Consider the following 21,646-nt stretch of genomic DNA (forward strand, 5'->3'; position numbering starts at 1 on the left):
AACCCATTAGTATAATATAGGCCTTATTCCGCTTTGGTGCGTTATTATATATAGTGCATCGTAAACTACAACCTTATAAAAAGTGCGATGCATATCCTCTGTCGTACCCCACCTCCACCAAATGCATTGATTCGCTTATGGCTATAGTTTAAGTAAAAATGGTTAATTATTGGAGCTCCTTTGTCCCGCCAACCAGAAAACCGCATATAAAAATAGTTCCGCTCCACTGCTCTGTACATAAAAAAAACCATACACTAAGAAATTGTACATTAGTTAAAGATCCCAAAAAAAGCATATTTTACTTACGGGCTGATTTCAATTTAAAACAAACTCGAAAAGTAAAGGTGCATCAGTTAGTAGATCTTACCTCAGAAAAAAATTAAAGAAAAATCTTACGAGCGGCCCAGAAAGAAACTTTTGGTTTTCTTAGTTCTTGAGAGACAAAAGTTAATAGCTAAAAGAAGTTAGCTAACTTTTTTGATTTAAAAGGGTCATTCATTCTTTTTTTTTTACTTAGTTCACGTAAAATTTCATAAAATTTAGGTATCCTAAATGAAGATTTTTGAAAGTTGCCACTTATTTCAATATCCTTTTGAACAAGTTTCAGCGGCTCACTGGCAGAAGTATCCCAATGAGCATGCTACTCATGTGATAGCCGTGGATACTCTTGATCGCAAGGTTTTGGATAATGGTGTATTGTATACGGAACGCTTGATCACGTGTCACCAGGCCCTTCCTAGATGGATTTTAAAATTGATTGACGGTGCGCAAGATTGTTATATTCGAGAAACTAGCTATGTTGACTTGAAAGCGCGCACTTTAACACTTTTAACCTCAAACTTGACGTTTAGTGATCGTTTGAGAGTAGATGAGACGGTGACTTACTCACCCCATCCTGAACTGGAAGCTACTGTTTTTCAACAGGAGGCTCGAATTGAAGCCTTAGCGTGTATGAAGCGGTTGTCAAACCTGATCGAACAATGGTCGGTTGATGGTTTTGGAAAGAAAGCTTCCCGTGGAAAAGAAGGCTTCGAAAGTGTTTTAGAAAAAATAAACATGTCTGTATTCCAAACGCGACCGTTTGGTTCTTCTGAAGCGACCGCATAGACTTTGTTTCTTGATTCAACCTCTCTCTTTTTTCAAAAGTTTAAAGTTATCGGTTACGAAATAATCTTTTCTCCGTCAGTTGGCTTGCGAAATGTTGCAATAAGTCGTCTTTTAGTTTTCTGTTTCTCGTAATATTACTCCTCTAACCTATTTTTGATCCCCTCTCTTCTATTCTCGTTCTTTTAATTAAAAACTTCTTCAAGTTGATTGACCATTATCTATGTCTACGCTCAAAGATGTTTGTTGTTTTTAAAACAAAATGTGTGTCATATTTTTGACCAATACGACTTATAAGCTTTTTCCAAACATGTGTGTTTACAACTTTTATACCATTAATTTAATCGTCTATTTCCCCAAAAAATCGTGAATGCACAAATGATGATGCGCTATGTTAATCGCTTGCTTCTTTCTCCCCATGGAATAGGCTGCTTTCAAATCATCTATCTGAAAATTAAAAGGTTTATTCTTTCTTAAATGCAATATCTGTTTTACAAAACAAGATTGGACATCCACTCCTTTTTTTTTTTTAAAATTTAGTTAATATAATAACATTCATATAACAAGCGCCTAAATTATCATTGCTTGAATTATACAATTAATACATTTTGCATTCATGTGCAATTCGCATTTAAGTGTAATACGAAATCTGTAGAATTTGTGGCCAAGAACCAGTTTTCTTAAAAACTAAAAGAGAATTGTACAACCTCTCGCAATTATTAGTATTACCCATAACGTACTGAATAAAAGGAACGGGACTTTCTCTTTAGTGCCTGTCTCCTATACTTACCAGCCAACTTTAGTGAAGCGGAAAGTGTTGTCCCGGAGTTTCATCCGTCTTCCAACCGCTACCGACACTCTTCAATATAGACTAATTTTGATCGCAATTTTGATCTTTTTGGTGCTTCTTTTGTTTGATTTTTGTACCGTTGAAAGACGTCTCACTTTTGAATTTTCTCTTGTGGACTTTACCAATGAGCAATTGGCCTAAATTTACAATTCTAATATTTCTCCTCTGATCCTTACTCCCTAGTCGTTCGTTTTTAATTACTGTAAGATTTGTTTAAAACATTTTCTATTTCCTATTTACATTAACGCTTATGATTCAAGTCAAGGTTTTTTCAACGGCTATATAGTTTTGTATGTCTAATTAACTCGCACGCTTTGAACATACTGTATATTTTATCATTTTATAGCTTTATTCTTCTCCAATAGTTGCCATCTACTCTTTTATTACCATTTTAACCAAGGTATTTTAAATCATTTTGGGTTTTTTTTGCATTCTTGTACTTAGAGGTTACTGGAAGAAGATTTTAATATTTCTTATTTATCAGTTGTCGCGAAATTCCGTCAACAATTTACTCTGACATTTTTGGGATTAACGAATTTTTCTTTGAGAAATTCAAAATTTTATAGTTTATTGGATTTTTAATTTCAAGTTTCATTTACATTCTAATTTCTATCATTTTTACGATTGGTTTGTCATCTATTATGTCAATTTCCAATGATTCTTTGGCTTCAACCGTTCCTGGCGACGAACTTCCTTCCTCTTATCCAGTTTTTTCTTCCGACTTTTCATATATCAAACCATCTCATGTTCTCGACGTAGTAACTGTTACTAGCACAGCTGGACCCGAAGCAACTGATGATCCTTCTTACAGTGGTTTTTATTCAACTGTTATTTCAACGCAAAACCCCGAACCAACATCTGCTTCTACTCCACCCTCGGCAAGTGCATCTTCTTTACCAAATGGTGCTCAAAAACATAACCATACAGGCGTAATTGCTGGTCCCATTGTTGGTGTGTTAGGTGGGTTAATTGTTTTAGTGATAATATTCTACTGCCTTCGTCATTTTAAGAGGAAGAAGTTCTTAGCTGAGCAGCAAGAGTTTGAAAGGCAGTTTGAAGAAGAAAAATCTCGTCTTGCTGCTGTACGAAAAAATACTGAGCAAGAAAAAATGGGCTATCGTGGTGGTTATCAAATGCATTCAACTCCTTGGGCTTCTTCACCACGTAATTCGACTATACCTCAACGGTCGCAATCTTTTTATAATGACACCAGGCGCTCAAGCGATTTAGGAGCCAATGCTGCAGACTTTGTCACACCTCCTGGTAATGTCGCTAACTCAGATAATATTCGCATACTTAAACGGAATTCAATTGCAACTATTGGAAATTATCGTTCTCCTAGTGCTTTGGAGAAAAGGCGTTCTATATCGTATGGTGCAGTTCAATCCGTTCAAGGAAGACCCTTGGCACCAATTCCAGGAAGGCGACCCTTATCCATATCTTCGGATTTGTATAATGACTCGAATTCTGGGTCACATTCGAACGATGATTCTGATGAGACGAAGTTAAAACAAAGTTCAACTGAATCATCTAGTGAGTTGCTCGATGAAAAAGATAAATTTGACAAAAACAGTTTGAATGACCCCTTTGTTACAATTCGCAAGTCTTCCTATGAGCATGAAATTTCGGAAGAGCATAAAAAACATTCAAAGAAGAGATCAGAACATTTTTAAGGAATTGCTGCTTAATGGAGTTTCCAGCTACTACTAAGATATACTAATGACTTTTAAACTAATCACGTATATTTGATATCTCATTTTTTTTCATTTTCACTGCATTAAATCATAATACTGGTTGTTTTCATATTAGATGGAATAGAAGGTTTTTTTAACATTTCTGCTCAATTTATACAACTCACACCGGAAGGCAACTTTTGGAATTAATTCTAAAGGTTTTATCAATTAATCTTTTAATTTTTCAAATTCTATTTGCATATGGCCTTTGCAAAAGAACTTAATAATACTGTTTCTTATACTCTTTTAATTTGCTACTCTAAACGTAAATGTTTACAAGAGTTTATTTCGCATAAATCTCAATTGATAGTTCATCAAATTAGATATATAATTATAAATAAATTGTTAAGCTTCTCTTCAAGCTTGTAAATGTAAAAAGTTCATTCGGAGTTAAAATTTTTTTGGTTCCATTCCCTGTGGAGGCTTTGTTTCAAATGTTTTGCTTTTCACATCTTTCCAGTTAGTTGATAAAGCAGTGCCGTTACTTTCTGTATAGCTTTTCATCATAGCTCTTCGGGTGTCATCATCGGCGTTCTTGTACAGATTTTGAAATAAGTTAGCCAAAGCAGCTTCTCCAGTAGGTTCGTCTTCTTCCAAATCTGCCAGCTTTGCTAGCGAATCCCAATCCTTCGCTTTATTTTTCGTATTACCAGAAGCACTTGAATGGTTTGAATCTTTAGCATAGACGTTCACCGAATTGTTCGCCGGACTCTTAACTAAGGCCTCCCATTTTATCTCGCTGACTTTCTTAATTAAGGTAATTTCAACCTTACTTGAAAATAATTTGAATGACGATTTTTCAGGAACAATTTCTTCATACAGAGGATCTAAAACCAAGGAGAATATTGATCCATCTTCAAGCTTAATTTCTATTTTCAACTAAAATGGTTAGCCGGACGGTTTAGCTTTGCACAGTCCTTACAGTGTTCTTTTCCATTAATAAGCTCACATCTTCATCTTTGACTTTCTTCGCATATATGTCGATATTTAGGGAAAAAGACGTTTGGGACCAGTCATAACGAATTCTATTTGAAAGTTTTTCTTCGTTTTTTTCTATTTGGCCTTCCGGCGCCTTCAAGCTCATATTAAGGAACTCTTCGTCTCCTTCAATTTTGGCAGCTTCTAATTCCGGAATATTTGGACATTCATCTGGAATGAGCGATGAGGTGTCCTGATTCTGTTGTTCGTGAACGATCGTAAGCATGCTGTCTAGTTGAACTTGCCATTTTGTTAAATCTTCTTTTTTTAAATGTTTTAGGGCAAATCCAAAACATATGGCAGAACTTTGATATTGCTCAAGTAAGTAATACGCAAGCCTGTAAAACATAGTCAGCAAATTACAGAATTATAGGAATTTAGAAATCGTATTTACCCTCTTAGAGATTGACAATAACCAATTAAACCGGTATCGGATTTCTTTTTTGCCAGCAATAAAGCCCAATTAGCATGCTTTAGACAACTAAATGGTTTGTAGGTATTTATGCAAGTTGTAAAACACTTGATATGCTCCTCTATTGAGAATGATGGTTCTTTTACGATACATAGGTTTCTCTGCTTCGCCAAATCATTTGACAGTTTATCAGATAATTTGAAAAGGGAATCATTAATATCAGAAAGATCTACACCCATTTTATGGTTTTGCTTGTAAAACGGCGCAGAAGCTTGGTGGATTAGAAATTGAAGGTGGTGATAAAAGCTAATGCCCAGTGAAAGCGTGTAAGGAATACAGATCATCAAGATTATTATTATATGTAAGATGGACCAAACATGGGTTGATAACTTAATAAAACACCAATTTAAATGAGTTTTGGCTATGGGTTTCATGTGAATATTTTATCAAATGTTACGATTACAATTATTAACAATAAACATTACATTCTGCTACAATATGAATCACTGTAGAGATAAAAGAATACATTTTGGAAAAATTTGAGTATAAAAGAGCGGGCGATTATCGATTTTATTTAATCATACGCAAAACAACAAGTAAATAGTAAGATATCATATAATGCGAAGCGTGCTTCGCAAATTTTGAAACAAAGACGTCATTACGCGAATGCATTACTATTTGCCAGAATATATCAATTTATTGATTGAAACAAAATTGCTTGGCTTCTAGTAAATGGCACCGCTAACATTCAAATTGGAGGTTTAAAAAGGTGATGTATAAACAATTATTTCATTCTTATTGCTTGGTCCATACCATGGTATTGAGCACTACCATTAGCTGGTGGATGATCGAGTCCCAAGATATGTGACTGTGGTTCAAGTTCTCCATAGAGTACTTCATCATCGTCGGTAAGATAATAAGGCTTTCCAAATGACTGGGCCTGCAAAACTGCAAGCTTGACTTTCGAGAACTGGGTATCGTTATAGCCCAATCGTTTTTGCAGCCGTTTTTTTAGGTCTTTCAAAGTCTCACCACGAAGTAAGACAAAATAAAATGGGATATCATGCAACCGTGATAAGTCTTTGAAAAAGTGTTGTACTACAATTGACACTGCATCATCAGTCTTTAATTGCATTTGTTCTTCTTTGGGCGTGACTTCAACATAAGCAGTGGAGAATTCATTTAGATCATATATTCCATCCGTGGGTAGATGACTTTTCAAAATCCGGTGATTGTAAACTTCATAAAGACGAAGTCTCGAAGCATCTTCAGCATTTAAAGGTACTTTTTGAGTAACCTGTCGAAGAATGTCTTCCACAGTTCCTTCCTTGTCAACATAAAACTCCATCTGAGTTTCATGCGAAATACCATTCGACAGGAAATGCACCCGGATTAATTGCTTACGCTCCAGTTCACTAAGCGTAATGTCCAAGACTTCATAGAACATAACCACATTTTGGTTATGAGAGTAGGTTGATGGTATCGCATTTTGTAAGGTAAATTTCGAAGGGTTACGAATTACTGAACGAGGAGTGCGCGAAGGTAGATGTGCCATAGTAAACTGAAGATAATTAGGATCGACATTAAGTTTATTGGCCACTGCTCGAGCCATATCAGTATAATTGGTATGCGTTGTAAGCACCAAATCAAAAACACCATTGTTGGTATCATCGGAATAACGAGGCTCAAAAGTAATTACTACTCTATGTGCCATGAAATCATAGAGGTCAAGAGCTGATTTGTAAGGGTGAGAGGTGTCCGATGAAGAATCATGGACCAATTTCTTCTCAAAACATATAATGTCTCCCACTTGGATCTCGGATTTTTCAAAACTAGCATTCGGATCCAAAACATCAACCATGCCGGTTTTAATTTCTTCATAATATGTGATAGGAACATCAGAAGACCACTTTAAATGTTCACGAATCCACTCTGAAAGTGAAGAAATGGGGCTATTCTTTGAAACATGTAGGTCGGCCAAACCGGATATTTGCTGAGTTTCATAATCGAAAATCTTCAGAAAAATGTAGGTGTCGAAATCGTTATCATCCGTGGCACCAAAATCCGCAAGTAGCTGATTGTGTTCACTTAAGAATTCCACATAAACTCTCATATCCATGTCTTTACGTATATGCATATCACAGATCTGATCAACGAGTATAGTCTTTTTATCAAGTGGAAGGTCAACTCTAACAGTTCGATTTTGGCGATTCGTCATAAGCCAAATACGAATACCACTTGTGTCTCTATTAAGTAGTCCAGCAAGGTGCTTTTGCAAATCCCAAATATTCGCATTTCTTTTTATTTTTGTAGTTATAAGAACTGGATCATCATCGCTTGCAGAGAAATCTGTCATATCAAAACCATGATACTTTTTAAAACCATCAGTAGTAAGTACCCGAACCCTCCTATAAATTTGCTGTTCTTCACGTTCGAGTAATTTCCGTTCGACTACTCGATGCTCTTCATCCAGTGTATTTCTAACGTGAAATGGAACGTCTTCTGCAGTTACCGGTGACAGGATGTGGTCAAGCCTACTTTTTCGGAAGTAAACTAACATATAAGCATTCATAAAGCGCTTAAAAGGGTTTCCGTTATATCCCTTAGCACGCCCAGCTGGTTCTCCACCATAGTTATCTTCTAAAACTTCTTTTATTGTAGCACGAGTGACGCGATCATCATCGAATTTGAACCAATTACTGTCTTTTTCTGGTTTAATAAGAGCATAATAATGGCCGCCGTGCAAATCACCTCCATGGACTAGGACACCGTGCAGCACATAAACATGGGATTCACTTTTATCGGCTGTTTCAGAGAGATAAGGCTCTAAATCAATTTCTAATGGGAATTCATGTCGATCGTTAATTTTCACCATCATATCTCGAAGCATATCATAATCAAAGCGCTTAAGTTGCAACTGTAGAACATTGGGAAGCGATTCAAAAATTATACCCTTATGTGCATCTTGTAAGCCGTGTCCTTCAGCATAATACTTATTGTCACCCGTCAAGGTTTCCACTTGAATCGCATCTCGAAATGAGTCTTCCAAAGTATCCATTCCCTTGACATTCAATTGAATATCCCAAAAGTCTTCAACTCGAGAAGACTCGTAATTGACGTCAATACACTTGACATAACTTTTCATTTTGCCAACGAATATATCATTGAGCGCATTTTCAACCTCTGTCCCTTTCATTTTCTTTTCTAGGTTATCCTGCAAAACACGATTAAATTCTTGAATATCGTGTTGCATAAAAGAGTCAAAAGAATTCCAACCAAAAGAACGAGTTAGCTCGGTCGTGCTAACGGGTTCACGCTGCTTTTCGAGGTTATAAAACACTCTTTGTAAAGCGTAGGCTACACTATCCCTTGAATCATCATTATCGGTAGGAATTTTGTAGACTGTTTTACGGAAAATATTAGTAAAGAAAAGAGATTGAAGTAGCGAGTTCATATAACACGTTGCACCTTGGTTTTTCAAACCAACGTAGCCCGTTTCTTTCTTAGAGTTATAGTTTACGAATGAATGCCAAAGGACGCCTGTAGGGTCTTGAAGAACGCGAACGGTCACAGATATACAAATTTCATCGTTTTCGAGAAAAGGAACGGGAAACTCAGGGGTTGGAACAGCAATCTTACGAAGATCAACAAATCTAGTAAATCCCCAATCTTTAACCTCGGAACGGAAACGATGGTGCGATGTGTTAATTTGCATAACAGTTGGATCCTGAACATTCGATAAAGATAAGGCAAACTGAGCACAGCAAGAATAAGTCTCATCGTTCACAATCTCAGGATCAATAGTCGGAGTTTTACCTGCAGCTAATTCTGCCTCATACTTACGGATTGCTTCCACTTTACACTGTGGTAGATATTCTAAGAAAACGGACGCGTATTCGGTTTGATTGCATCCCTTAGGAAATAAAACAATTCTCCAGGTAGTATGTCCTGCTTTAAATAAAGGACTGTAGGTTTTGTCTTCCAAGGTACTAAAGTTCTTCACCACCCACGAGTAGGAAGCATGCGCAGCCTCTTCCAAGTCGGGTTCATGATGCACTAATGAATTGTAGATCTCCTCATCTGTATCTAGTTAGCAAAAAATAAAACAATAATTCTGTAAATCCCTTTCGAAACTTGACAAAAGTCTCAAAAATAATCGAAACAAACTTTTAATCAACACTTACAATTATCGGCACGTAGTGGTTCCTGAGAGCTTTCTTCTAATTCCATGCTGCTATCCATATTGACTTCTTCAGCGTCTACATTTGAAAGCACCTAACGTTAAGTCAGACTAAGCTCTCTATGTATAAAAAAGTAAACTTACCATGCTGTCATTACAATCTTGTTCAGTTTCTTAACAAAAACAAAGATAGAATGAAAATGCGTACAAATAATTGTCAATTAATTTATCCCTTTTTAGAAATAAAACAAAACGATATTAATTTTCTCTATAAACGTAAATATGTCGGTCTCCAAAGTTAGTAGTGTAGGATTAGATGGCGGTTAGTTCTGGCAACGACCGTTATAATTAGATGCCAGCTCACCCACATGCCGCTACGTCATTGCACCATATTGAGAATGCCCACAACGAAAACGTTAAGTTAATTTTAGTAAAACAATGTACATGGTTCGCTAATTCATTTTAGCATATGTGCTGTGAACTACATGCCATTTAGCTTGGTATGTAAATAGAAAATCTAATGTAAAATAATCAGCAAAGGTGCTGTAAAACCATCAAAATATGTTTTATTCAGTATATTGCATAGTGGTTAAATTGATTGTGTTGTAATGCTTTTTTGAGCATCTTGATGATTCTCTTATTGACCTTCCAAGTCTTACACTACCTAATGTATATATAATACTAGCGTTCAAAGCAAAAAGTCTCAGAATAGATTAATAAAACAGGAAATCCCATTCTCCAACTTCTTGGTATCCAACCGATGTTCTACGTTGATGGACGCTGACCTAGTCGAAACGAAAGAATGCAATTAGCTGCAATCCTAAAATACTCTAGTCTGCTAAATTCCGCAATTCTACCCTAATCAAAAGTTTGCTTTCCGACAATTGATATACAATACAACTTCAGAGACGTTCACTTAGTTGAAAGAACTAGTTCAAATATCTTCTACCATGAAAGTACTGCCTCCATCTGTTAGGAAGGCATTTATCAATAACAACAGAATACTCTTTGAAACAAAAAAACTCAATGAATACTAACTAATTAAGAATGAAAACAATCATTAATAATTTTCACCTTCTGTGAAGATATTATTACTAGCACTATTTAAGTATTGCCAGTATGTTTATAAATATGGGGTTTAAAGATGTCGCTATAATGTATTTCGATTTCCATTAATATTCCTTATCCGCATTGCCGTGTCACGGTAAACAAAAAAATTATTGCTTTTTTCTATTTACATGATAATAAGCAACACTAAACGGATTCAGAACCATACCCTCGTTTGTGAGGAATCTGTAAAGTGGCTGCTTGTGGGTCTTTTCATAAAGAATTCATATAGCAATACTTCTGTTTTGGTTAGAGAATAAAAGGATTTGCCGTTAAAAAATTGGACATTACTTGTGATTGAAGAGTTAAAATTCATCAACATTTGATATCCCTCTTTTCGTAAATCGTTAGGTCGGGTTGTTTATTCTTGTCTCCCTCTATTTTCATTCATTGTTGTTGATAACGATACTATTGTTTTTTTGGTCATTTTCATTTTCTCATCTCTTCTATCTTTAGAACTTTAGGCTTTAGCTATTCATCAATTTAAGTGATCCATTCCTAAAATGCATTCGCTTCAGTGCCGCCGTGTTATTCCGTTTGGCAAGCTTTCGCTTTCTCTGCATGCTCCGCGTAATGCGCTCCGTTTTGTTCACAAGCCAGCGTTTACATTTGAATCTTATAAGTCGCTTCATCGAGATCCCAAATACGCAAAGTTGAGTGAGCAAGACGTTCAAGTTTTCAAATCAATTATTGGCAAAGATGGATCTTTAATTGATGGACTAGACAAATCAACTGACCCAGCCGATTTGGATGCGTTCAATATTGACTGGATGAACAAATATCGTGGTAAAACTCAACTTGCATTGAAGCCCAAAACAACTCAGCAAGTTAGCGAAATCTTGAAATACTGTAACCAGAAAAAGCTTGCCGTAGTACCTCAAGGTGGTAATACTGGTTTGGTCGGTGGCTCCGTACCGGTTTTCGATGAGATTGTTCTCAACTTAGGCTTAATGAACCAAATTCATACCTTCGATGAAATCTCTGGAGTCATCACTTTGGATTCTGGAGTTATCTTGGAAAATGCAGATAATTTTTTGGCTGAAAAAGGATACATGTTTCCATTAGACCTTGGCGCCAAAGGCAGTTGTCAGGTTGGCGGATGTGCTGCCACTGCTGCTGGAGGATTGCGTTTGTTACGTTATGGTAGCTTACATGGTTCCATTCTTGGAATGGAGGCTGTTTTGCCTGACGGCACTATTCTCGATAACTTGGTTACTCTTCGCAAAGACAACACTGGTTTGGATATTAAACAATTGTTTATTGGTAGTGAAGGATATTTAGGAGTAATTACCAAATTAAGTGTTATTTGCCCTAAGAGGCCTTCTTCCACAAACGTCGCATTTTTTGGTGTACCCTCTTACGAAAACGTCTTAAAGGCCTTTTCCGAAACTAGGTCTCATCTTACCGAAATTTTGTCGGCATTTGAATTGATGGACAATACTTCACAAACCTTGGTAGATAAGTACAGTGGAACTCAACGCCCTTTAGAGGACGAACATCCATTTTATGTCCTTGTGGAAACCCAAGGCTCAAACAAGGAACACGATGAACAAAAAATAACTGCTTTAGTTGAAGATCTTTTGGAAAAAGAAATTATTTCAGATGGCGTTTTGGCTCAAGATGAATCCCAATTGCGAGTTCTTTGGGAACGTCGAGAAGGTATTACCGAGTGCTTAGCTAAAGCAGGCTCTGGTGTTTACAAATATGATGTTTCACTTCCTTTGCCAGTTTTGTACGATCTGGTTAATGATACAAAAAAGCGTCTTATAGAATTCAACTTACTAGATGACACCCCAGAACACCCCGTTATTGACGTTGTTGGATTTGGTCACATGGGCGATGGTAACTTACATCTGAACATAGCTGTGCGCCAATTTGATAAAAGAGTTGAAAAGTGTCTTGAACCATGGGTCTATGAATGGGTTTCCCGGCATAGAGGTTCAATTTCTGCTGAACATGGTTTAGGTCTTTTGAAAAAGCCATTCGTTGGTTATTCCAAATCGAAGGAAATGATTCATTTGATGAAAACTTTAAAAAATGTTTTTGATCCTAACGGAATTATGCTTCGTAAGTTTTTCTTTTGGTTTAGCATTATATCCTTACTAACCTATTAGCTTATAAATATGTCTAAGTATTTATCCTTACAGATTTGACTGAGTTGACTCAAATTTTATCCTTTACAAAGAACCTTTTTTGGTTCATATTTGGTTTGACCAAAGCGAATTAAGTTTTATTTTAGTTCCAACACTAAACCCTAACATAACAAAAATCTATAACCCTATGAATATTTAATGTAACCGTTGTCAAAGTTATTTTCATGCCGTATTTTCCAAACGTAAATGCATTTTATCTAGTAAAAAAGATAACTGGAACTCATTGTTCGACGATAATTGAGAAAGACGTTTACTTAAAACGACAATCGATTTTTGCAAACTGGTTAACTGACTAGCAAACTCAAAATTCTTCCGTCTTAAGTATTCACCATGGTACGTCAGTACAGACTTCATCCATCTCAAATGAAACTCGATATGGGGCGTTTCGGCGGCAAACGAACTTAAATACCCCATGAAGTTAGCCAAGTAAGATACGGGAAGTTCTTGGACTACATGCTCGACATCAGTTATGGGAATTGATTCATAGACTTTTTGAACCACTTTATATTCGTTAAGACGAAGAGCCATTACCAGAGAAATCAAGAACTCTCCTTCCGCACACATAGTAAGAGTGGTGCTTGGTGTGATATCCATATCTAAATTAATAGGATCAAACAAAAAGTCATTATATAAAGAATAAATCATCAGCCCTTCAGTAGTAGCTGCTGCAAACGCTCCTCCGCTTGGAGAAAACTGAACGCCATGACAGATAATTTCAGGGCGTGTTTTTCGAGCAGAAAGATCTCCACGTCTAGCGCCAGGTAACGTACGATCGATTCTGTCTTCCAAATCAGACTCTTCACCTTGGGTATCGATTAACTCGATAGACCCAGCTTCAGTCATCTTTCGACTATTCAGCATTTCTTGTACGCCTTGCAATGATTCGTTTTTAGATAATTGGAATTTTTTAATTAGGACGCCAGTAATTATATCATACAAGCAAACATACTTGCTAGTGCCAGCACTTAGAACGCACGAACCATCAGCAGAATAACAAATAGAGGTAAATGTTTTGTTCAAAGAAGAATTTTCAGCAGTCCGAGCGTCATCAAATCTTCTTCCACCAGAGAGATCTTTTCGACCGTCAATCAAAGATGTTTGTTTTCCTTCCTGAACGTTCCAAAAAGTCAATTGCCCATCAAGTGAGGCTACACAAACCTCTTTTCCGTCTGGATGAAAAGCAAGGGATAGAACATCCGATGGAATTGGCAAAGGCTCAACAATACCACTTCTGCTGAAAATGTCCCAAATGCGTACCGTCTTATCCCAACTTCCACTAGCTAATAAGCTACCGGATGAATTAAAAGAAAGAGATGATACTGGGCCCTCATGACCTGCCAATGTTTCTAATAGCTGACCAGTTTGTACAGACCACATAAATATCTCAAAACTGTCTTGCGAGCCTGCACAAACAATTTCGCCTGATGGATCAACTGCAATGCAAGAAAACTGAACCCGGGATGGAGCCGTAAAAGTTCTGAAATTACGATAACGTATGAGGTCCCAAGCTCGAACTGAACCATCAAGAGAGCTACTAAAGAGTACATTGCCTCGCTTAGAAAAACAAAGGCCAGATACTGCAGATGTATGCTGAGTAAATGTAACGATACAAAAACCAGAATTCATATCCCAAACTTTTATTTTTCCATCGTCAGCACCAGTAATTATTCGCTGACCATCAGAAGAGTACTGCAACGTACTCAACGCATCATAATGTGATTGCTGTTTTAAAACATATGATTCTGACTGCCATTCCCAAACAAGCAATTGTCCAAGTTTACTAGAGCCAATAGCAATCCAATCTCCTGTCGAATTTACAGTTAAAGTATCGATATTAGATTGGGTAATGCTCAATTGGTATAACATTGTAAACGAAGGTAATTCATATATACCAAAAAGCCCGCTAGAGAATCCCACTACCAACAGATTGCTAGTAGGATGAAAGGCTGCGCATCGTAATTTTGAGTTTTGGTTGAAATAATGTCGTTCCTTAATCAACCAAATATGCGTCCGAGTTTTATTTTCCTCTGCCTCTTCGTCAATTACCTCTCCTGCTTGGAATAGAGGCGAGTATTTCCAAACAAATAGGGCGCCATCTTTGCTCACAGTATAAATGGTTTGTTGGTCTTTAGAAAAAAACCCCGATACTACTGTATTTTTATGACCAGTAAGAGCACAGGGATGAAAACCTTCGATAGGGTCGACAGAATGTAAACGAGCGGTCAGATCCTTTGAAGTAGATATAAAAAAGCGAGAGTCGGCTGACCAAGAAATTGAGACGATGTCGTCAAAATGGCCAGTATATTCACGATGCAATACAAAAGGAGCAAATTCCCTTTCCTCTAAAGAATTAGGCGTACGCCAAACTTGTATTAATTTTCCCAAGGAAACCGCAAAAAATTTGCCATTAGGAGAAAACTCAATTGCACCAACTGGTGACTTAAAATTAAAATAATGAAGCACACTTCTTCTCAAAAAATTGCATAGAATGCATCGTCCTTCTTCATCCACTGACAAAAGAAGTGTAGATGTAGGTGACAAAGCTATATGAGATATGTTTTTATGATTTTCAAAAGGAAACGTATAAGACGTGTTATCTTTTAGGTTGTATACGCTTACACGATTTCCAACAGGACTTAAAATAGAAAATCCATCAGGAGTAAAGACTAGATTACCTTTAGAAAAGATTGTTCCTACTAAGTTCGAAAACCCAAATTCAGTTTTCATTTTCTAGTTCAATCCGCACGTTTTATGCGGATTATAACCTAATTAAAAAAAGAAAACAAGTAATTTGCAAAGGAGATTTCCTCAGAGTATTTCTCAGGACCTTTCCAGCAAACTGCGGAATCTTGGTATTTGGATAGTTGTGAAGTTTGTCACACTCAATGAGAGGGCCACGACAAAAAATTTTTGGATACATGTCTTGAGTCTACAGTTTACGATAAAACAGTTTTAATTGGATTTTAATAAAAAAATTTTGAAATTCAGTAGATTACCGTCAATCAAAAAATATTTTTATGCGGTGATTTGTAGAGTTTTCCTTACTTGTCTAAACATAGTATTTGACGGTCATACATTTTACAAGCTCTGTATTACAGGTTGAAGAACTGAAAAAGATCGTGTTCCTAGCATCCTTTTGTAATGCAAAAACAGTATGCGATTGGAAGCTAAAACTAAGCTGAGCTCTAAAGCAAAAGAACCTATTAATGTCGTAAAATATAACAGGACTGGAAAGTACGTCCTTGCTGCTGGTAACGAAAGGGTTGTGCGACTTTGGAATGTAAAGAGCGGCGCATGCATACATGAATATGCTGGACATGGTCATGAAATACTAGATTTGGATTTAGTCTATGACAGTACAAAATTTGCTAGCTGCGGCGGTGACAAATTCATTCAAGTATGGGACGTGAATACTGGAAAGGTAGATAGAAGACTTGGAGGCCATTTGGCTCAAATTAATACAATTCGTTATAACGAGGACTCCTCCATTTTAGCTAGCGGTGAGTGTGATTGTTACGAATAATCCAAAATCTAATTGTTTACAGGTTCGTTCGATTCTAAAGTTCGATTATGGGATTGTCGGTATGGGCTATTAATTCTGTTTTTATTCTACTAACTTATTTAGTTCTAATTCTTTTAGCCCTATTCAGGTCTTAGCAGATGCGAAAGACAGTGTTTCTTCTATCGACATTGCTGAGCATCTTATAGTTACTGGATCAACTGATGGCACTTTAAGAACATATGATATTCGAAAGGGAACATTGAGTTCAGATTACTTTTCTCGTAAGTGATCACTTGTTTCAAAAATTAACAAATTAAATAGATCCCATTACATCAGTCAAGACTTCTAAAAGCGCATCATTTTCTTTGATCTCTTCTTTAAATTCATCTATTCATCTACTTGACCAAGAAACGGGTAAAATCTTGAAAAGTTATATCGGTCTGAAAAACATGGAGTACCGAGTTAGATCTAGCTTTAATCAAAGTGAAACAATTGTTTTCAGCGGAAGTGAGGATGGTAAAGTATATCTATGGGATTTAGAAAATGAAACCCAAATAACATCCACTTCCGTTGTTGGTACTCCAATTGTCACTGATATATCTTGTCATCCTACTATGGATGACTTTATCATAGCTACTGTTCATGGTGATTTGTTCATATACCAGTACAACTGACCACCTCAATTTCCCCAATTGCAATTGTGGTTTGAATAGCTGGAAGCGAATGCTGAAATTTAATTACTAAAGGATTTTATTAAGTTTAATTAAATTAATATCATCTATAATGCAATATTTGTAGTCTATAATATGCCTCCCAAAAAGCGCATGAAAAATGGCTCTTCTTTAAAATCTACGTCTAAAAAGGGTGAGAAAAGCCGAAATATTATTACAATTCAAGATTTGTTTTCAAAACGAGAAGCACAGCTTACAGATACACCAAACAAATTGCTCACCGATCACGATCAAAGCGCCAGCGATTATGCTTATGCATTAAAGCTTCAACAGCTTTTTGATTCTGAGAACCAAGCTACTGCTCCGGAAAAGCTTCCTAAAGATGTAATTATACCTGAAGAAGAGTATCATACTGACACATTTAATGTTGTAAAAGAAAGCAATGATAAACCTAAGGAGAATTTAGTTACAAGCGAAGAATGCAAAGCTTCTTTTTTCTCAACTGATAGCGTGAACAAAGATTCCACAATTGATTACGATGCTTTACAGAAAGATCCTTTGACTTACGTGAAAAGTTGTCGAGCCCGATTTGTTTCAAAAGATACAAAAAGCTTCAGTTACTCATCACTTGCTAACACCTTTTCCTTAATTAGTTCTACCAAATCCAGGATACGCATTGTCACATTATTAACCAATTTCCTTCTCACACTTCTGTATGCAGATCCTGATTCCTTAATTGCAACAGTTTGGTTATGTACCAATTCTATTGCCCCCAACTTTTATGGAAAAAACCTTGGTGTCGGACCTGCAATGTACTCTAAAGCTTTGAAAGAAGTTTGTGGCATTACAGCAAGTGCTTTGAAAAATTTATGGAACAAATATGGCGATCCAGGAGATGTAGCGTTCGAAGCTAAAGTGTCTGTGCGCACGTTAAGCAGACCAGAACCTTTGACTATTAAGAAGGTTTATTCTACTTTACTAAAGATTGCTGACAGTAACGGTAATGGTGCCCAGAACCGTAAATTAGAGTTAACTAAATTTTTATTGATAAGTTCTAATGCTGAGGAGGTTCGATATATAGGGAGGAGTATAATGCAAAATCTAAGAATAGGGGCTGTTCAAAACACCATGTTAGCTTCACTAAGCAAAGCTTTTTTTATTTTTGACAATCAAAACGAAATATTTAATTTTAATTCTGACTCACTTCAACAACAATTTCGTCAAGGAGAAGAGATTGTTAAACAAAGTTTCTTTCAGGTCCCTGATTATAACATTTTGGTTGCAACCCTTCTTCGAGAGGGGATAGAAAACTTAAAAGACAATATGTCTATTCGCCCTGGAATCCCAGTAAAACCTATGCTTGGTTCTATCACAAAGAATTTGCAGCATATGTTAGAAAGATTGACTGATCATAACTTCTCTTGTGAGTTCAAGTACGATGGACAAAGAGCACAAATTCATTGCGATAGACTTGGAAACATTAAGATATTTAGCCGCCATTTGGAGGAAATTACAGGAAGATTTCCGGATGTCATTGAAGTTGCTCAATTAGCATTGAAACATTCATGTGATTTTATTATAGAAGGCGAATTGGTGGCTATTGACAAAAGTAATGGTCAGATACTGGATTTTCAAAAACTTTCAACTAGAGAAAGAAAAAAAGTTACAGTGGCTGATATTACAATAGACGTGTGTGTTTTTGTTTTTGATATTATGTTTTGTGATGGGAAATCTTGCTTACAAATGCCTTTAATTGAAAGAAGAAGAATGTTTTTTGAGCATTTTAATTTAATTCCAAATCGCTTTCAGTTCGTGTCTTCTTTGGAAACAAATGAGGAGCAATCCATTCAAGAATTTTTTAGTCTTGCAATTACTAATAAATGCGAAGGATTAATGGTGAAGGTACTGAATGGAACAAACTCAAAGTTTCCTTCAACGTATGAACCTGATAAAAGAGGTGAGGGATGGATTAAAGTCAAACAGGATTATGATGATGAATTTGAGTCATTGGATCTTGTTCCCATAGGCGCTTGGTACGGTAATGGAAGAAAAGCCGGATGGTTCAGTCCAATTTTGCTTGCTGTTTACAATCCAGACACTGGCGCGTATGAAGCAGTCTGTAAATGCATGTCCGGTTTTAGTGACCAATTTTATAAGGAATTAACACAAAAGTATTCCTTAGAATCTGGCAATAGCAGTCTTAAACCCATATATAATTTTTGCGAAACAGGTAAGGTAACTCCACAAATATACTTTGCCCCTCAAGAAGTTTGGGAAATTAAGGGTGCTCAAATAACATCCTCACCTGCATACAAGGCGGCTTTGGGATTAATTCAGGATGATCGCGGTTTATCAATTCGATTCCCACGCTTCATTAGAGTTCGGTCAGACAAAGGACCAGAGGACGCATCCACGAATTCAATATTGGCTGACATGTATATGAAACAACTTAATACTTGATGTTCGTGATGAACTCAAAATGTCAAGGAACATCGTTGATTGTATATTAAATAAATATTATTAAAGGTATGGCAACAAATATATCAATCATCAGTCCTCAAAATCCGATATTGAACCAATATACGCATGCCAAAGATATGTATAGGCTATCGGACAAATAGATGGCTTCTTCTTTTTAGAAATTCTAAAAGTGTTTTGATCGCCACTCTGTAATTTGAATTGATGAGGATCTTCTGGTTTGTCACAAGTTGCTATTCTTTTTGCTAGACGCATATACTCTGGCACAGTTAAATCAGGCATATTATATGGAGAGTCCTTCGAAGTATATAGCAATTCATAAGAAATTTCGGTATCTTTCGTTGCATCCATGTAATTTGACGTGTTTAAGAAATACTGCTTAAATGAAATAGGAGTAAAAAGTGACGGAACGTATGCCGGTCCCAAAGGACCGGGCTTAATATTCTTCCTCTTGTTCTTCTTCTTTTTTTTATTATTCTTCTTTTTTTTCTTCTTTTTCTTGTCTATCTCATAATCTGATTGAGACTGCTCTTCAAGCGTTTCCCAGTTAAAAGAAGTGATTTCAGTTAGCTCTTCCCGATCATCCAGCTGATTAGCAATATCAGAAATATTGTACTCGTAAACGCGAAAAGTTGGAAACATTTCAGGTATAATCGAACCACCAACGGTAGCCAAGGAGTAATTCCCGACGGTTCCATTAAGAAACTCCTCTGTTAAATTCTCGGGAAATGTAGGAAGCTCCGCGTATTGGGCATCAATTAAAGATTTTACATATTTTGGTTGCGCACTTTTGATTCCATAAGATTCTGTATCAACAGGTAACTTATCGAATTCCAAAAACACAAAATGGTTTATGTTCATATGACCATAGAGTTGTCCAACTATAATATCTCGAAACTCATAAAGCAAATCCGTAAAAGAAGTATAACAATCTTCATACCACTGGCCCCTTGTAGGGGGAATATGTCCTAGAAGCCAAACTTTCATTCCCTTTAGCCGATACGCTTCAAGCTGTATTTTGAACCATCGCATAAAAAGAGAACCAGGTTCGTCTAGATTATCATCAGGACAACCATCGACCGCGGCATTTTTGTTTGATAGGTAAAGAGTGTTAATGGAAATTGCTGCTAGCTTGTCCGGAATCACATCACATAGGTAATAAGAGCCCTTTTCAAAAGTGTGTCGTTCCTCATAAGGAATTAAAGCATCCCAAGCACCAGCTAGTTGTCGAGTCATTGAAGATGGACCAGCTTCCATAATGTTATGAGGATATATATCATTATTCCCGATAGCGGAAACAATTGGAACGTCAGGAAACGCCTCTATCATTTTATTAACCAAGTCCTCATTTGAAGCAAGAATTTCACTTTGTGTTCTTGGAAAATGGTTATCATTGTCATGCCTAGAATTATCACCAGTCCACAGTATGAAGTCAATGCCTCCCAGAACATCATCTTGATGTTCCTTAAGCCATTCCAATGTCTTATCAATTAATGCTGGTGAAGAATCACATTCATAACCAGGACCAGGAGAGAGGTAACCCACTTTGCTTTTACCCAAGGGAGTATCGTCAGAATTATGATCATAGGAATGACAATAATGATCGACGGTGGATCCTTTTTCGTAATAAATGTCAGGATGCATATCGGTGATATGCAAAAATCTACCAACAAGTGGTTTTCCTTTGCTATTAACTAAATCATTTGTATGCGCTTTATTTCGCATACTCATAGGGTTGCCAAATGCAAAAGAAGCCCATGTCGACTGTACAAAAAGAACAGCAACCGTGATTACAGAGGGACGCATTCTAAAAAGAAGGAAATCGGTATATAAAAGAAAAAAAAACTTTACCTAAGTAGAAAAAAAGAGGACACTTCAGACTAGGACGAAATTTTCCAAAATCTGTAATACAATTTCCCAGGCAATTTCAAAAACAAAAAATGGTGTTTGAAAGATTCAAGGGCTTTTGAACTCAGTACAACTTAAATAAATCAAAATTTCCCAGTAGCCGTTAATGAAATAAGTATTGTTAATCTGTTTGACAAAAAGATCGATCTAAATTAAGATCACGAGCGGGTAGTCATGAACCGAAGTCCTGCAGAGTCAATAGAAGTTGCTTCTGAGCTTTGCAAACCCCAGAGAACACTTAATTTGGGTTTGGACTATTCGATGCTCGTAATGGAAGCAGTTAAAAGATCCGTGATACTCTTCCCTAGTGAAGACGAATGTTGTGTTCACCGCTATATATGTATGATGAAAGATGTCGCATTTTATATTTTGTCAGAGCTTGCATTACGGTATTAGTTACTAACTTAATTTCGTTAAATGAATAAGGAGGAAAGTGTTTTGCTCATTAACCATTGTCCTGACGCCTTAAAGCGTTGACAGCATCTAAGAACGGGACACTCGTAATTTTGATTGGGAATAAAGTATCCTTCCACATATACTTGCCCCATCAACTCAGTTGATTCTTAATAA

General features: G+C 36.5%; 9 protein-coding genes and 12 long non-coding RNA genes across 21 annotated transcripts; 11 read left to right on the plus strand and 10 right to left on the minus strand.

Annotated features, from left to right (window-relative positions):
• Nucleotides 1-26: 26 nt before the first annotated feature.
• Nucleotides 27-237, minus strand: SPOM_SPNCRNA.4905. The gene has a single exon (NR_194260.1). It is a non-coding gene; the product is annotated as a non-coding RNA (long non-coding RNA).
• On the plus strand, nt 236-1,744 carry ups2 (phosphatidic acid transfer protein Ups2). The gene has a single exon (NM_001021246.3). It carries the CDS (start codon nt 553-555, stop codon nt 1,105-1,107), a length of 555 nt encoding a protein of 184 aa, NP_595338.1. The 5' UTR covers nt 236-552; the 3' UTR covers nt 1,108-1,744.
• On the plus strand, nt 1,745-4,032 carry SPOM_SPBC36.11 (uncharacterized protein). Its single transcript, NM_001356002.2, has 2 exons — nt 1,745-2,156; nt 2,215-4,032. Exon 2 carries the CDS (start codon nt 2,596-2,598, stop codon nt 3,625-3,627), a length of 1,032 nt encoding a protein of 343 aa, NP_001342727.1. The 5' UTR covers nt 1,745-2,156; nt 2,215-2,595; the 3' UTR covers nt 3,628-4,032.
• Nucleotides 3,977-5,351, minus strand: git7 (SGT1-like protein Git7). Its single transcript, NM_001021248.3, has 3 exons — nt 5,060-5,351; nt 4,610-5,003; nt 3,977-4,566 (listed from the first exon to the last, which is right to left on the minus strand). Exons 1-3 carry the CDS (start codon nt 5,314-5,316, stop codon nt 4,078-4,080), a joined length of 1,140 nt encoding a protein of 379 aa, NP_595340.1. The 5' UTR covers nt 5,317-5,351; the 3' UTR covers nt 3,977-4,077.
• SPOM_SPNCRNA.4906 lies at nt 4,369-5,474 on the plus strand. The gene has a single exon (NR_194261.1). It is a non-coding gene; the product is annotated as a non-coding RNA (long non-coding RNA).
• Nucleotides 5,475-5,592: 118 nt separating this feature from the next.
• ubp15 (ubiquitin hydrolase Ubp15) lies at nt 5,593-9,575 on the minus strand. The gene is made up of 3 exons (NM_001021249.3): nt 9,402-9,575; nt 9,262-9,352; nt 5,593-9,157 (listed from the first exon to the last, which is right to left on the minus strand). Exons 1-3 carry the CDS (start codon nt 9,402-9,404, stop codon nt 5,862-5,864), a joined length of 3,390 nt encoding a protein of 1,129 aa, NP_595341.1. The 5' UTR covers nt 9,405-9,575; the 3' UTR covers nt 5,593-5,861.
• Nucleotides 6,170-7,283, plus strand: SPOM_SPNCRNA.4907. The gene has a single exon (NR_194262.1). It is a non-coding gene; the product is annotated as a non-coding RNA (long non-coding RNA).
• Nucleotides 7,733-8,039, plus strand: SPOM_SPNCRNA.4908. The gene has a single exon (NR_194263.1). It is a non-coding gene; the product is annotated as a non-coding RNA (long non-coding RNA).
• On the plus strand, nt 8,310-8,911 carry SPOM_SPNCRNA.4909. The gene has a single exon (NR_194264.1). It is a non-coding gene; the product is annotated as a non-coding RNA (long non-coding RNA).
• Nucleotides 9,576-9,659: 84 nt separating the features above from the next.
• SPOM_SPNCRNA.1392 lies at nt 9,660-10,549 on the plus strand. Its single transcript, NR_150271.1, has one exon. It is a non-coding gene; the product is annotated as a non-coding RNA, possible alternative UTR (long non-coding RNA).
• Nucleotides 9,871-10,235, minus strand: SPOM_SPNCRNA.4910. Its single transcript, NR_194265.1, has one exon. It is a non-coding gene; the product is annotated as a non-coding RNA (long non-coding RNA).
• SPOM_SPNCRNA.1393 lies at nt 10,315-11,557 on the minus strand. The gene has a single exon (NR_150272.1). It is a non-coding gene; the product is annotated as a non-coding RNA (long non-coding RNA).
• On the plus strand, nt 10,524-12,730 carry dld2 (D-lactate dehydrogenase). The gene is made up of 2 exons (NM_001021250.3): nt 10,524-12,431; nt 12,479-12,730. The coding sequence occupies exons 1-2, from the start codon at nt 10,868-10,870 to the stop codon at nt 12,493-12,495; spliced, it is 1,581 nt and encodes a 526-aa protein (NP_595342.1). The 5' UTR covers nt 10,524-10,867; the 3' UTR covers nt 12,496-12,730.
• Nucleotides 11,900-12,110, minus strand: SPOM_SPNCRNA.4911. Its single transcript, NR_194266.1, has one exon. It is a non-coding gene; the product is annotated as a non-coding RNA (long non-coding RNA).
• On the minus strand, nt 12,587-15,385 carry pwp2 (U3 snoRNP-associated protein Utp1). Its single transcript, NM_001021251.3, has one exon. The coding sequence runs from the start codon at nt 15,242-15,244 to the stop codon at nt 12,680-12,682; it is 2,565 nt and encodes an 854-aa protein (NP_595343.1). The 5' UTR covers nt 15,245-15,385; the 3' UTR covers nt 12,587-12,679.
• Nucleotides 14,337-15,251, plus strand: SPOM_SPNCRNA.4912. Its single transcript, NR_194267.1, has one exon. It is a non-coding gene; the product is annotated as a non-coding RNA (long non-coding RNA).
• Nucleotides 15,386-15,560: 175 nt separating the features above from the next.
• wdr83 (WD repeat-containing protein) lies at nt 15,561-16,790 on the plus strand. Its single transcript, NM_001021252.3, has 4 exons — nt 15,561-16,017; nt 16,063-16,099; nt 16,143-16,300; nt 16,341-16,790. The coding sequence occupies exons 1-4, from the start codon at nt 15,672-15,674 to the stop codon at nt 16,691-16,693; spliced, it is 894 nt and encodes a 297-aa protein (NP_595344.1). The 5' UTR covers nt 15,561-15,671; the 3' UTR covers nt 16,694-16,790.
• On the minus strand, nt 15,613-16,646 carry SPOM_SPNCRNA.4913. The gene has a single exon (NR_194268.1). It is a non-coding gene; the product is annotated as a non-coding RNA (long non-coding RNA).
• Nucleotides 16,791-16,825: 35 nt separating the features above from the next.
• Nucleotides 16,826-21,641, plus strand: adl1 (DNA ligase; the record flags this gene model as incomplete). Its single annotated transcript, NM_001021253.3, has 1 exon — nt 16,826-21,641. The coding sequence occupies one exon, from the start codon at nt 16,826-16,828 to the stop codon at nt 19,148-19,150; it is 2,325 nt and encodes a 774-aa protein (NP_595345.1). The 3' UTR covers nt 19,151-21,641.
• On the minus strand, nt 16,865-17,520 carry SPOM_SPNCRNA.4914. Its single transcript, NR_194269.1, has one exon. It is a non-coding gene; the product is annotated as a non-coding RNA (long non-coding RNA).
• On the minus strand, nt 17,719-21,410 carry SPOM_SPBC713.07C (polyphosphatase). The gene has a single exon (NM_001021254.3). It carries the CDS (start codon nt 20,972-20,974, stop codon nt 19,241-19,243), a length of 1,734 nt encoding a protein of 577 aa, NP_595346.1. The 5' UTR covers nt 20,975-21,410; the 3' UTR covers nt 17,719-19,240.
• Nucleotides 21,642-21,646: the final 5 nt, after the last annotated feature.

This window comes from Schizosaccharomyces pombe (genome assembly GCF_000002945.2).
Source record: "Schizosaccharomyces pombe strain 972h- genome assembly, chromosome: II".
Taxonomy (NCBI): domain Eukaryota; kingdom Fungi; phylum Ascomycota; class Schizosaccharomycetes; order Schizosaccharomycetales; family Schizosaccharomycetaceae; genus Schizosaccharomyces; species Schizosaccharomyces pombe.

Excerpts from the sequence above, each read along its gene's own strand:
- ups2 (NM_001021246.3), top strand. The coding sequence starts at position 553 with ATGAAGATTTTTGAAAGTTGCCACTTATTTCAATATCCTTTTGAACAA.
- SPOM_SPBC36.11 (NM_001356002.2), top strand. The coding sequence starts at position 2,596 with ATGTCAATTTCCAATGATTCTTTGGCTTCAACCGTTCCTGGCGACGAA.
- git7 (NM_001021248.3), bottom strand. The coding sequence starts at position 5,316 with ATGGGTGTAGATCTTTCTGATATTAATGATTCCCTTTTCAAATTATCT. Across the intron at positions 5,004-5,059 it reads TATTGTCAATCTCTAAGAGG|GCTTGCGTATTACTTACTTG; the intron begins GTAAATACGATT and ends TATGTTTTACAG. Across the intron at positions 4,567-4,609 it reads TATTAATGGAAAAGAACACT|TTGAAAATAGAAATTAAGCT; the intron begins GTAAGGACTGTG and ends TAACCATTTTAG.
- ubp15 (NM_001021249.3), bottom strand. Across the intron at positions 9,158-9,261 it reads ACCACTACGTGCCGATAATT|ATGAGGAGATCTACAATTCA; the intron begins GTAAGTGTTGAT and ends AACTAGATACAG.
- dld2 (NM_001021250.3), top strand. The coding sequence starts at position 10,868 with ATGCATTCGCTTCAGTGCCGCCGTGTTATTCCGTTTGGCAAGCTTTCG.
- pwp2 (NM_001021251.3), bottom strand. The coding sequence starts at position 15,244 with ATGAAAACTGAATTTGGGTTTTCGAACTTAGTAGGAACAATCTTTTCT.
- wdr83 (NM_001021252.3), top strand. The coding sequence starts at position 15,672 with ATGCGATTGGAAGCTAAAACTAAGCTGAGCTCTAAAGCAAAAGAACCT. Across the intron at positions 16,018-16,062 it reads CTCCTCCATTTTAGCTAGCG|GTTCGTTCGATTCTAAAGTT; the intron begins GTGAGTGTGATT and ends AATTGTTTACAG. Across the intron at positions 16,301-16,340 it reads GAGTTCAGATTACTTTTCTC|ATCCCATTACATCAGTCAAG; the intron begins GTAAGTGATCAC and ends CAAATTAAATAG.
- SPOM_SPBC713.07C (NM_001021254.3), bottom strand. The coding sequence starts at position 20,974 with ATGCGTCCCTCTGTAATCACGGTTGCTGTTCTTTTTGTACAGTCGACA.